At 40.1% G+C, this 15,193-nt stretch overlaps 1 protein-coding gene across 2 annotated transcripts in view; it reads left to right on the top strand.

The window, feature by feature from the left end:
* LOC124716128 (cadherin-87A) overlaps window positions 1-15,193 on the top strand; it is a 725,215-nt gene that overhangs the window by 535,495 nt on the left and 174,527 nt on the right. For both annotated transcript variants that reach the window (XM_047243147.1, XM_047243148.1), the window contains one exon: window positions 11,930-12,041. In XM_047243147.1, coding sequence (XP_047099103.1) covers window positions 11,930-12,041 — 112 coding nt within the window. The remainder of the gene's footprint in view (window positions 1-11,929; window positions 12,042-15,193) is intronic.

Below are 15,193 nucleotides of genomic sequence, written 5' to 3'. Positions count from 1 at the left end.
GGGGTCCCGGGTTCAATTTCCAGTGGGGTCAGGTATTTTCTCTGCCTCGTGATGACTGGGTGTTGTGTGTTCTTCATCATCATTTCATCATCATTGACTCGCAGGTTGCCGAAGTGGCGTCAACTAAAAAGTACTTGAAATACGGCGGCCGAACTTCCCCACACGGGGCCTCGCAGCCAACATTGCCGTACGATCATTTCATTTCAACACAATAAGATAAGGCAAATGTATTCAAGCAGTAATAACATGATAACCAAGCATGAGGATAGTGCAGCAGGGTTTAAATAGGCACTAGCCCGTGGCGGGCTCTATTGGAAATCCACAGTATTGCTCTTTCACAGTGCACTCTTGTGAATGACTACACACTGCTAATGCGCACAGCTTTCAAGTGTGTGTACATTGCCTCATTCCTCTTCCCTTTGGGAACAGATCAGATTTGTAAGATTTCCACAGCATCTTCATCCACGTGGTTCTGACTGAGATGACATGCTGATAAAGGGGTATATGGCAGGAAGTACTTTGGGCATGGGCAGTGTTGCAAGCCACTGGCGGTGGTTGTGCCCTGCAGTTGGTGGCTGAGACAGAGAAGGTGGCTCCAGTGTGGACAGCAACTACAACAGTATTGGTTGCAGTATTGGAGAAGTTGTACCAGGTTCATCCACTGGTGACAGGGACCCCTCAAATGTTGTGGCAGGGACACAGCCATCAAGCGACGCAAACTGGCATGGTGATGTCGGTGTCCTGGGTAGGGTTGTCTGGTCAGCCACACGCAGGTGCAACTGTTCATATCATGTGCACAGAAGCCCTCCTCCATACATACATCACAGAGACAGAGCTGTAGCAATGGGAAATGATGGCAGTAATCCATTTTGGGAGAAGACCAAACCCATGTGTCCAAATAGCCACCCCAGGCCAGGAACGGGATGATGGCTACACAGGTTGGTGCCCCGGTTGGGCCCCTGAGATGCAGGAGCTTCCAGGGTTGACACCCGTGGAGCATTTCAGTGGGGCTGTTGTTGCCAAATGGTGTGAACCAATAGGAAGATAGAAATTGATCCAACATTGGATGGGGACCAAGTCACACACTTTTTCATCTACGTTTTGGATGTTCTAACTAACCTTTTGGTCTCACCATTGAACTGGAAGTTGTGAATCCCGTGTGCCTTTCCGAAGGAGGCAAATTCCTCCAAGACAAACTCAGGGCTGTTATCAGAGACCAGAGTTGCCAAAAGTCCCTCAATGGAAATTTTTTTTGACAGGGCTGTTGCAGTGACAGAGGCTGAAGTCGACGGGCAGCAAACAACATATGGGAACCGAGAGAATGTATCAATTATTATTAGCCAGTATGCATTAAGGAAAGGGCCAGTGAAATCGATGTGGAGATGATCCCAGGCCTGTGAAGCTTGTGGCCACAGAGAGAACATTGCCCGCAGGGCATCTTGTTGCAATGCCCATTGAGATCATGCCATAACCAAATGAGTCATGTCACTGTTCAAACCAGGCCAAAAACATGACGGTGGGTTGACACCGTGGTGTGTGACACTCCCCAGTTATAAGCATGCAGCAGTTGCAAGATCTCTGAATGCAGAGCCAAGGGAATGACTAGGCGAGGAGCTGAATAGTCTGTATCAAGGAGTAGAACACCACCAGTGACAGAGAAATGATGCCAAATCACATATTAGTTATGGAGAGATCGGCTGCCTCTGATGGAGGTGCCTCAGGCCAGTCATGTTGAATGCAATGTATCCATAAAATCAGATTGGTAGGACTAGGCTGCATGACCTGAAGACTAGCAATTGGAAAACCATTGACAGTTTGTTGAGCACGTTCATCAAAGTGGAATCAGATTAACTCCTACCAATCAAAAACTTGGTCTAGACTGGCCAGAAGAGGGGAGATTGCATCAGCATTCGCATGTTTAGCCATGGGGCAGAAGTAAATCTCTTAGTTGTACCGACAGAGGAATAGTGCTCTTAAACAGTGATACTAATGGTTTGTGATCCATGATGAGATGGAATTTTACACTGTACAGGAAAACATGAAACTTCTTTAAGGCATAAACAATGGGGAAGGCTTCTTTCTCTATTTGTGAATATCTAGTGTGAGCCAAATTAAGCATCTTCCACATGTATGCAATAGGCCTCTTGGAGCCATCAGGATATTTATGAGCTAACACCGCCTCCAGCCCATGCTGGGCTACATCTGTTGCTAACACTAAATGTTTACTCGGTTGGTAGATTATGAGGCAAGGTGCGTATTGCAACATAGACTTCTGTCTGGAAAGTGCTATTTCACACGCCTCTGACCAGTGGAAAGATATCTCATTATGCAGCAAGACATGTAACAGTTTTGCAACTGGCAAAAACTGATGATAATAAGCAATCTTACCTAAAGAAACTTGGAGTTCCTTGACCGCCTTAAGATGTGGAAGAGCCACAATGGCAGAAACATTCTGATGAGGGGTTTGATACCAACAGTAGAAACCTCGAACCCAAGATAAACAATAGAAGGCTGAAATAAGTGGCACTTTTCCAAATTTCATGTTAACCTGGTGGCCTGTAACATCAAAAAGAGCGTAATTAAGTTGTTGAAATGTTCAGCAGTGGAGGAGTCAGAGATCACAATATCATCAAGATAGTTGTCAAAGCCAGGCACAAACCTTGCAAATTGTTTCAGAAACTGTTGAAAAATCTCTGGGATGCTGGCTACATCAAATGGTAACCAGAAGTATTGATACAAGCCACAAAGCATGTTAACAACCAAGAGCTGTTGAGAGTCAGCATCAATTGGAAGTCACAAATATGCATAAGAGAGTTGATTTTGGTAAAACATTGACCACGAGCGATCTTAGCAAAGAGTTCATCAGGGTGCAACAAGGGATATGTGTCAATGATTGAACATTGACAGAAACTTTGAAATTGCTGCAAAGGCATAGCCACCCTGAAGGCTTCTTGACAATGACTTAGGGGTTAACCCATTCACTGGATGCAATCAGTTGGACAACCCCAGATGCCATAAAGTGATCAAGCTCTGCTTTGACTTGGTGACGGAACGCCGTTGGCAATGGGCAAGCCCCAAAAAAAAAAAACAAGAGTCTAGCCAAAGGTTTCATGGTGATATGGGCTTCGAGATTATTGGCACAACCCAAACTCGCAGAAAACAGTATGGAAAATTCAGAGCATAAAGAGTCGAGTTGTGTATAAGGCACTTGATCAGAGATGAGATTAACTTCATTAGAAATAGTAAATGCAAAAAAGGTTAAGGACATCCGAACCAAACAAATTTTCGGTGTGGCATTGTTCACCACCAGAAAAGTCGGCAGATAAACCACAGATTTATGTGACTGGAGCCAAGAAACTATGTAATATAAGGGATATTCAAAAAGAAATGAACCGGAAGCATAATTACAGAAACCAGTACCTGTATGTTAGAAGTATTGACCCTGGCTGTTGAGACACTTCTCCGACTGTGACACAAGGTGGTGAATGGTTGTCTCATAAAATTCCCGGGGCTGCAATGTTAACCAGTTCCGCACATACAGCTGGGCATCGCCATCCACACGAGTGCAGGAAAGGTTATGCTGACATTCTTCTTTGACCAAGATGGCCCCCTTCTGATTCACTTCCAGCAGAATGGGACAACAGTGAATGCCCAGCATTACACACAAACCTTGACCACCCTTCACAAAGCGATCAAATCAAAACGACCAGGCAATTTCAGCTGTGGGTTCATTATGCTCCACAACAATGCAAAGCCTCTCATACACAGTTACGGCACTCCTGCAGAAATTCAAATGGGAGGTTCTTGGCCACCCTCCATACAGTATGGACCTCTCTCCCTGTGATTACACCATTTTTGATCCCCTTACAAATGTTCTGAGGGACAAACAATTCACCTCGCACGACAATGTCCAGCTGTACATGCGGAATTGGTTAACATCGCAGCCCCTGGAATTTCATGAGACAGCCATTCACCACCTTGTGTCACAGTGGGACAGGTGTCTCAACAGCAAGGGTCAATACTTCTAACATACAGGTATTGGTTTCTGTAATTATGCCTCCAACTCATTTCTTTTTGAAAGCCCCTATATCGGAATGTTTTGTATATCGTAAGTAACTAATGTACATGACGCCGACACTAAAGGGGGAGAACTCACGTCCATTTATGTTTGCAGATTGAGTGGTGACATAGCAGCACTGTTGTTGACTTACATGTGCAAAACGTTCTGATAAACCTTCACATCAATAAATGGCTTATTGCATGCAATGAAGATTGCTGATAAACATTTGACATCCATTTCAGTATCTGCAACAGACTGTTGGAATTTTGCATTACAAACAGGAGCAATGTGGCCTGTCTTGTTGCACTGGCAGCAAATGCCCCACAACTTAGGACAATCCAGCCTATCATGAGTGACAAAACACGACAGACAAGAGGGAAGTGTGGAGTGCTTGCATTGTAGTTCGTTGCCAGGTTTACTGTGCTGCTGCTGCTGTGGCCGTGGCTGCCACAGTGGGTTGGTCCAGCTGCCATGATGTTCTGCTCACACGTGGACCACTGCCACCATATCGTCCCCCTGTGAACCACCCGACAAATGGTGGGGGGAAGGGGGTTAACTTCTGCAACCTCACATCACAATTCAATTTGAATACCTGCAGCCCTCAAAACCTCAAACAATTGTGCAATAGTCAGAATGTCGGAGAGAGAGGGGTAATCACATTGAAGGGCTTGCTCACGAACCTCACGGTTGGGGGCCAACTGCGTGACTACATCACTAACCATTTGGTCAGCATATGAGCCCTTATGTACATCAGTGAAAAAGTGACAATAATAGCTTAAACCTTGAAGCTCATTTGCCCAAGTATTAGAGCAATGTTCCAGTTCCTTGTGACATTAATAGAACTGAACTCGAGCGACAGTGATGTGAGTCCATTTACTGTAGTATTTTGAAAGAAGGTTGCACACATTATCAAAAGAGAGTGAAGATGGATCCTGGAGGGTGGCCAGTTGGCAAAGGAGTTGATACATCCAATCAAGACAAAAAGAAAGCAAGGCATAAGATAACATCAGTCAGTCCAAATGCATGAAAGTGCTGCCGCAACCATTTTTCATAGGCTTCCCATTCTTCGACAGACTCACTGCAAGTCAGAAACAGTGGAGGATAAAGAACCAGGGCAGTGAAAGGCTAAACAAGACGTGCAAGGGGTGACACGGCAGGCAGCATAGATTGAGAAGGATGCAAACCGGCCAAAATAGAGGCAGGTGTTTGCAATACATGGGTTTGATTTTCTTGCATTTTGGCGAACACCTCCTGCTATTGACTGAGATGCTGCAACGCCACAGTAAGAACCCTTAATGATCAACCAGCCAGCATAAAAACTCATCAGTAACACCATCAGACATTATAGATGCAATGGAGGACCAACCAGAGACTGAAAAAGTGCAAAGGGGGCAATCCCACATTTGTCATCAGTTGTGTTGTAAGTTGGGCACACAACACAACCAACAATGTGAGTACAACTTCATTGGACTGTGGCATGTATGCCAGTCACCATAACATACACTGAACACAATGAAATAAGGCAGATGCATGCAAACAATAATAACATGATAACTGAGTGTGAATGTAGCACGGCAGGGTTTAAATAGGCACTCACCCTTGGTGGGGTCTATTGGAAGTTCGCAGTATTGCCTTTCACGGCACACTCTCACGGATGACAACACACTGCTAACACAAACGGCTTTCAAGTGTGTATGCATTACTTCACCAAGCATAGTGCCCTATCAGTTTCCTATTACATCAAATTATATAAAAGCATGAAACAGTGAGAGTCTAATAGAGAAAGTACAAGCAGACATCACGAAGAGGTCAAATTATCTAACTGTGCTACTTTAGGTAGCAGATACATATAAAACTAGCTCTAGAATCTACAGTACAAAGTGTACTTACACAACACTAATGATTGCAAAATACACACACTCAAACTTCAAAATTAATAATACTACCAAAAACAAGTAAATAAATAGTTACTCTTCACTTATTTCAGAAGCAAGCTACTAAATTAAATGATGTATATGAACTAGGTACTGCTGCTGTTTCAACAACCTCCTCTTTACACTATGACTATCCAAATCTGCATGACCAAATGAGAATTTGGATTCCACTTCTGCTTGTGAGTCAAGTGCCTTAAGCACCGAGCCACCTCCTTCTGTCAAAATGCTAGTGTTCATTTGATTTGAATATTTGCATGCAAGGTATACTGATAGAGACCCATCATCATGCCAGTGGCCACCAAAAGACACAACAATATCATTTTTTTGGCTGCTGTTTCTCTAGAATTATGGATATACTTGAAATGAAACAACTTCCAGACCTTTCTCCTCTTTCTTGTTTTCATGATTATGTGTAGCTTTTCAGTGCAGTATCTTATTTGGTATGCCTAGTCAAATTGCAAATCTTAATTCCATGTCTAGATTGCATCCAAAATTGGAACAACCCACCTATTTTCAGGTTTGACTTTTTAATTATTAGTATGTGACATGAGGTAACAGCTCTTATTCTGTATGCCTATATATGTGCCAGTACTGTGGCTATTTACATAGGCTTGAGAATTCTGTTTCAGTCTGTCATTGTTTTCTGCAAGTGTGTATTCAGCAGGACAGCCAAAAAGACTCTAAAGTGTTTTGAAGGATAATTAGACTCTTTAACATTTATTACATTTAGGTTCTTAGAGATGGAGCATTAGCTGAGTTCGTTCTGTATAACTGAGGAAATTTGTAATGTACTGAAGGAACACTTTGGATATTTACTTGACGAAAATTGTTTAGAGAAATCACAAGAAACTTAAGTGAAGATTAGAAGATACTCACTCATGAATGTGAATCCACTTTCACTGTATCAGCACTACCTCACTTTTAGAGTTGTACTCTACTGAAACTATTGTTCATTGGTTTTGGTACAGTATGTAAAAGACATAGTAAATGTTAGGATTATTAGTAGTATTGCTAATGAAAGAATTTAAATGTGTGAGAGAGAAACTGGGTGCTGATATTGCAATGAATATTTCAGAACACAACATCCACAGTAGAATACGACACACTGTAAGGAATTTCAGTACAAAAAATGTGGAATATTTTTGTTCTCTCCTAAAGGGTGAAAGTTGGAAATATGTAATGACTGTAATGATACCAATGAGAAATATGATAAGTTTATGGCTACATTCAGACATGTTTTTAAAATGGCCTTTCCCAAGAAAATAGCTGCTTTAAATTCTACTCAAAAAGCAAACAAGTGGATTACAAAAGGGATAAGGATATCATGTCAAAACAAAAGGAGATTGTATGAGTACTCCAAGCAAACTACTAATTCTTACTTTATTACATATTTCAAAAGACACAAAAGAATAAAGGAAAAAAACTAAGAAATGACAAAATATTGTGTAATTCAAAGAATAAAACTAAAGCAACCTGGCAAATTATAAGGAAAGAAATGGGAACCAGGCCAGTTAACCACAGTAATATAGAGGAGATTATGAATAAAAGTAAACTGACTGACCCCAAACATGTGGTTAGTGCTTTCAACAATTTTTTCTCTATTATAACTCAGCAGTTAATAAATACACACATTGACAACAGCCAGCCAGTCACTCAGATCAAAAAATTCATCCAAACACATTTTTCATGAATCGAGCAACACCTGAGGAACTGTCAAGAATCCTAAAAGAACTACCTAATAAGTACTTTTCATGAATCGAGCAACACCTGAGGAACTGTCAGGAATCCTAAAAGAACTACCTAATAAGTATTCAGTGGGTGTTGATGAGATACCAGATGCTATTATAAAAGTTAGAGCAACATTTATTGTGGAACCACTGACAGACATAGCAAATTCATCTTTTGAGGGGGAGGTGTTTGCAAATAACCTAAAAACTGCAAAAGTAACACCTTTGCATAAGAAGGATGCACAAAGTGTTATTGCTAATTATAGGCCCAGTTTGAGTATTGTCAGGCTTCAGCAAAATTGTGGAAAAAATTTTCCTTAGAAGATTAGCAGGATTTTTTTTAAAAATAAAGAGAGGTTGATAAGTGACTCCCAACATGGAAAAGTCAACTCAAGACAGCAAATTTTTACGTTCTTAAATGTATTAAAAGCGGGGGATGATAAGCAACATGTATCTGTGATATTTCTGGATCTAAGTAAAGCCTTCAGTGTAATTGATCATGGCATTCTCTTGTGTAAATTAAGTAATTATGAAATTAGAGGCCAGTCTGAAAGGTGGCTCCAGTCATACCTCAGTAATCATCAGCAGATTACAGAAATAAAACACAAAGATAGTGAAACAAAAAATTTCTAGTTTTTACAGTGATGAGGAGAAAAAATCAAGTATGGTGTCCCATAAGGGTCAGTTCTGCGACCTGTCATGTTTCTGCTGTATATAAATGACTTGGTTAGTCAAATACATGATGGAACAACTGTACTCTTTGCAGATTAAACTAATGTTGTTGTTGTTGTGGTCTTCAGTCCTGAGACTGGTTTGATGCAGCTCTCCATGCTACCCTATCCTGTGCAAGCTTCTTCATCTCCCAGTACCTACTGCAACCTACATCCTTCTGTATCTGCTTAGTGTATTCATCTCTTGGTCTCCCTCTACGATTTTTACCCTCCACGCTGCCCTCCAATGCTAAATTTGTGATTCCTTGATGCCTCAAAACATGCCCTACCAACCGATCCCTTCTTCTAGTCAAGTTGTGCCACAAACTTTTCTCCCCAATCCTATTCAATACCTCCTCATTAGTTACGTGATCTACCCACCTTATCTTCAGCATTCTTCTGTAGCACAACATTTCGAAAGCTTCTATTCTCTCCTTGTCCAAACTGGTTATCGTCCATGTTTCACTTACATACATGGCTACACTCCATACAAATACTTTCAGAAACGACTTCCTGACACTTAAATCTATACTCGATGTTAACAAATTTCTCTTCTTCAGAAACGATTTCCTTGCCATTGCCAGTCTACATTTTATATCCTCTCTACTTCGACCATCATCAGTTATTTTACTCCCTAAATAGCAAAACTCCTTTACTACTTTAAGTGTCTCATTTCCTAATCTAATCCCCTCAGCATCACCCGATTTAATTTGACTACATTCCATTATCCACGTTTTGCTTTTGTTGATGTTCATCTTATATCCTCCTTTCAAGACACTGTCCATTCCGTTCAACTGCTCTTCCAAGTCCTTTGCTGTCTCTGACAGAATTACAATGTCATCGGCGAACCTCAAAGTTTTTACTTCTTCTCCATGAATTTTAATACCTACTCCGAATTTTTCTTTTGTTTCCTTTACTGCTTGCTCAATATACAGATTGAATAACATCGGGGAAAGGCTACAACCCTGTCTCACTCCTTTCCCAACCACTGCTTCCCTTTCGCGCCCCTCGACTCTTATAACTGCCATCTGGTTTCTGTACAAATTGTAAATAGCCTTTCGCTCCCTATATTTTACCCCTGCCACCTTCAGAATTTGAAAGAGAGTATTCCAGTTAACGTTGTCAAAAGCTTTCTCTAAGTCTACAAATGCTAGAAACGTAGGTTTGCCTTTTCTTAATCTTTCTTCTAAGATAAGTCGTAAGGTTAGTATTCTAATTAATAATAATTAATATTCTAATTAAATCACAGATTGAGAAAAATCTGCAGGAGGCTGCAATACCAGTTATGCATACCATAATGCACTGGTTCATGACCAGTAGGCTCATCATAAATTATGAAAAAACTGTGGCACTTAACTTCCACACCACACAAAACCTACATCCTGCAAAACCTGTTTTCACTATAGAAGGAAAAAAATGTGTCGAAAGTCAGTCATACAAAATTTCTAGGCATTCATGTTCAGGCAGGTCTTAAGAGTAAGGTACACCTAAACAGTTTAAATAAGAGACTGAATTTACTAGCATATGCTCTTAGGATCCTCACTCAGAATACAAGCTCTCGTCAGTGTTGACAATGTACCATTGTAGTATACAGTTGCTACTTATGCAAAGAATAATTTTTTGGGGAATTCCACAAATTCTACAAAAATCCTGTAGATCCCTTTTTAAAACTCTCAAAATATTACCAATGCCTTGCTTGTATATATACAAAATATAAATTTTCACAAAAGGGAGCATCTTAAAAGAAGGAAAATCTACTCAAACACGACTATGACATACACACGTATGAAACTAGGGAGAAGATGAACCTACACATGAACATGGTAAATACAAACATATGCAAAAGAGGAATGTATCATACTGGAGTTTTTTTATATAACCATTTGCCTTCTTACATAAAATGCATACCAACATTAAATGCATTTAAAATAAAGTAAAACAGTACTTGCTTGATCACAGCTTCTATTCATAATATTGTTTACATTGTGCTTATCATGTCATCTCATTTAATAACTGCTATTGTCACATGTGGAAGCAATGTAGGACACCAACCTACATTATTATGCATTTAGATAATGTCATAACTAATGAGAAGGTATTGATAGAATTGGGGAGAAGAGGATTTTGTGGCACAACTTGACTAGAAGAAGGGATCGGTTGGTAGGACATGTTCTGAGGCATCCAGGGATCACCAATTTAACATTGGCGGGCAGCGTGGAGGGTAAAAATCATAGAGGGAGACCAAGAGATGAATACACTAAGCAGATTCACAAGGATGTAGACTGCAGTAGGTACTGGGAGATGAAGAAGCTTGCACAGGATAGAGTAGCATGGAGAGCTGCATCAAACCAGTCTCAGGACTGAAGACCACATCAACAACAACATAATGTCAACAATGTAGTTAAAATGACTACCATGTTGTAAATGAACTAGGTTTACCACTGTACAAACAATGTACTAAAATGATTCTTGGGCAAATAAATAAAATAAATAAAAAATAAATAAATAGACATCTCCTCATTGTTTGTTCATTTGTTTTGCACACAATTAGAGCTGCACACCATACAGTGTGAGCCCATTGTGTATTTTACATCCTTACAGGTATAAATTGCATTTTATAAACAATAAGAATTAAGTGATTGTATAACTTCTGCACTTTTATGCAAACAAAGCAATTACTTTGATGCAAGTGCAGCACACGTGCACAAATGTGAGAAATATCTATGCATATAATGTTGATATTTTGTACTCAATAGAACATTCTTCATGATGGTCAAAGGAAAGAGTGTCCTTTTATTATTTATACATGTGAAAGATTTTTATGAGCAACAAAAACATGTTTTAAATAAGATGTTCCATAGGTTACACAGTCCTTCAAATATCCTCACTCAGATGGTTCATCCCTTCCAGTTTTTAGGAAATCTAGTAATATGTAAACAACACTATCAATATGAAGTAATACCTGATATGTATGCAGCACATCTTATGTACAGGCAATATGGATACAACTTTAACTGACTGTGACTACTAGGAAAACAACCGTAGTGTACACTTACTTGTGATAGTCTACAGTAGCCTACAGTAGATTTAAAACTCTACTCACTTGACCAGGTGACCATAAACATACTTTTCAGTTGTAAAACTTTCCGAAATGTTACTGACCATAACTGAAGAAGCATCAACTTTTTTCAAACCAGTGCATTTCCTGTTACACATTGACTTGTTTGACATCCTTGAACATTTTCCTTCATGATAGGAACATAAAAAATAAATGAATTAATGAAGCACATGTGTTGATATGATATGGCAATGCTATTTTTGTGTAGTATCTCCTGTTGCTTTCTATTGTTGGACAAAAAACAGTAGAATCACTAGAAACATCTGTTTGCATAAATTTTTGTCATCACCCTGAAGCATTTTAAACAACACAGTTTTATGTAATTATAATCAGCTACAAGCTAGTTCAAATGAATGATGTTCAATTTATTTTATTTACAGATTTATGGTTAATAACCGAACAGGAGTGATAACAGTAGCAGATTGTGCAACTCCTGGTAAGGACCCATGTCTAGATTATGAATCAAGGCATGAGTACTTGCTGACGTACAAGGTAAGATGAATGCATTCTCTGATTGTGTTGTATGAAAATATGTAAAAAATATTCAGCCCATGATGTATTGTTAAAAGGAGACTATCAATAAGAAATGCTTTCTCTGAAAATTATTTTGAACTATTAGTTCAGGAGGCCACTGAAAGTATAAATTGTTGCAAAAATATACTCGACATCTTAGCAACAAATAACTGTGAGCACATAAGAAGCATTATGACAGATACAAGGATTAATGACCACAAGATCATTGTAGTGAGACTGAATACCACAGTACCCAAACGTACCAAAAATAAATGCAAAACACATCTAATAAAAATAAATAAATAAATAAAAACAGATAAAAATTCACTTGATGCCTTTCTAAGAGATAGCCTCCATTTGTTCTGAACTAACTATGAAAGTGTAGACCAGATGTGGTGTAAATTCAAAGAAATAGTATCAGTAACAATAAAGAGATTCATACCAGATAAATTAATAATTGATGGAACTTACCCTTCCCGATGGTTCACAAAAAATGTCAGAACCATGTGGACAAGCAATGGAAAAATTGTGCCAAATTTAAAAGAATGCAAAATCTCCAGATTGGCAAAGTTTTGCAGAAGCTCAAAATTTAGTGCAAACTTCAATGCAATTTAATAGTTTCCATAACGAAACTTTGTCTTGAAATCTGTCAGAAAATTCAGAGGATTCTGGTCATATGTGAAGTTTACTAGCATAGGAAATGTTACTGATGACAGTGTCACCAAAGCAGAGTTACTAAATACAGATTCCAAAAGTTCTTCACCATGTAAGATGAAGTAAATATTCCTGATTTTGAATCAAGAACCACATTAGGTGGTTTTGGTTTATTGTCTGTATTTTCTCTTTGATCTGCACTGAATATGTGGAAGACTTTTTCAGTAACTTTAAAATGTAGCAAGGAAAAAATGTTCACTCGCCATTTGGCTTGAGGGATCAATACAACTTAAGGCCATAGAAAATATTAGATTAGAAACCTCTAGAAACCAGAGGTTTCTTCACTTGAAGTGAGAGGAGGATAGGATTAAGGCTGCATGAAATGAGACTAAACACGAATTAGACCCTTAGGTAGAAAAAGTAAATGCCAATTATTAACATTAAAAAATGCACGAAAATTTCTGAAAACAGGTACTAGCCAAATAGAGAAAGCTAAATAATTGAAATTTCTTGGGAGATAAACCAAGAAAATAGTTTGGAAAAAATTGCTGTAGAAAAAAAGGATACATACAGGGTGTTTCAAAAATGACCGGTATATTTGAAACAGCAATAAAAACTAAATGAGCAGCGATAGAAATACACCGTTTGTTGCAATATGCTTGGGACAACAGTACATTTTCAGGCAGACAAACTTTCGAAATTACAGTAGTTACAATTTTCAACACCAGATGGTGCTGCGGTCTGGGAAACTCTATAGTACGATATTTTCCACATATCCACCATGCGTAGCAATAATATGGCGTAGTCTCTGAATGAAATTACCCGAAACCTTTGACAACGTGTCTGGCGGAATGGCTTCACATGCAGATGAGATGTACTGCTTCAGCTGTTCAATTGTTTCTGGATTCTGGCGGTACACCTGGTCTTTCAAGTGTCCCCACAGAAAGAAGTCACAGGGGTTCATGTCTGGCGAATAGGGAGGCCAATCCACGCCGCCTCCTGTATGTTTCGGATAGCCCAAAGCAATCACACGATCATCGAAATATTCATTCAGGAAATTAAAGACGTCGGCCGTGCGATGTGGCCGGGCACCATCTTGCATAAACCACGAGGTGTTCGCAGTGTCGTCTAAGGCAGTTTGTACCGCCACAAATTCACGAAGAATGTCCAGATAGCGTGATGCAGTAATCGTTTCGGATCTGAAAAATGGGCCAATGATTCCTTTGGAAGAAATGGCGGCCCAGACCAGTACTTTTTGAGGATGCAGGGACGATGGGACTGCAACATGGGGCTTTTCGGTTCCCCATATGCGCCAGTTCTGTTTATTGATGAAGCCATCCAGGTAAAAATAAGCTTCGCCAGTAAACCAAATGCTGCCCACATGCATATCGCCATCATCAATCCTGTGCACTATATCGTTAGCGAATGTCTCTCGTGCAGCAATGGTAGCGGCGCTGAGGGGTTGCCGCGTTTGAATTTTGTATGGATAGAGGTGTAAACTCTGGCGCATGAGACGATACGTGGACGTTGGCGTCATTTGGACCGCAGCTGCAACACGGCGAACGGAAACCCGAGGCCGCTGTTGGATCACCTGCTGCACTAGCTGCGCGTTGCCCTCTGTGGTTGCCGTATGCGGTTGCCCTACCTTTCCAGCATGTTCGTCCGTCACGTTCCCAGTCCGTTGAAATTTTTCAAACAGATCCTTTATTGTATCGCTTTTCGGTCCTTTGGTTACATTAAACCTCAGTTGAAAACTTCGTCTTGTTGCAACAACACTGTGTTCTAGGCGGTGGAATTCCAACACAAGAAAAATCCTCTGTTCTAAGGAATAAACCATGTTGTCTACAGCACACTTGCATGTTGTGAACAGCACACGCTTACAGCAGAAAGACGACGTACAGAATGGCGCACCCACAGACTGCGTTGTCTTCTATATCTTTCACATCACTTGCAGCGCCATCTGTTGTTGAAAATTGTAACTACTGTAATTTCAAAAGTTTGTCCGCCTGAAAATGTACTGTTGTCCCAAGCATATTGCAACAAACAATGTATTTCTATCGCTGCTCGTTTAGTTTTTATTGCCGTTTCAAATATACCGGTCATTTTTGAAACACCCTGTAAAACGGTAAGGCATATGGAATAACGACACAATCTTTACAATAAAAACTTAAAAACTAAACTCTGCCCAAACAGGCCATGAAGGCCCAATGGTACTGACCGGCCTCCGTGTCATCCTCAGCCCACAGGTGTCACTGGATGCCATTATATGATGGGCATGTGGTCAGCACACCACTCTCCCGGCCATATGTCAGTTTACGAGACCAGAGCTGCTACTTCTCAATCAAGTAGCTCCTCAGTTTGCCTCACAAGGGCTGAGTGCAACCCATTTGCCAACAGCACTCGGCATGTAGGATGGTCACCCATGCAAGTTCTAGCCCAGCCCGACAGCTCTTAACTTCGGTGATCTGAGGGGAACA

This window comes from Schistocerca piceifrons, chromosome 1 (assembly GCF_021461385.2).
Source record: "Schistocerca piceifrons isolate TAMUIC-IGC-003096 chromosome 1, iqSchPice1.1, whole genome shotgun sequence".
NCBI classification, from domain to species: domain Eukaryota; kingdom Metazoa; phylum Arthropoda; class Insecta; order Orthoptera; family Acrididae; genus Schistocerca; species Schistocerca piceifrons.
Note: the sequence above shows the minus strand (reverse complement) of the source record. Positions and strands in the feature narration are given on the sequence as shown.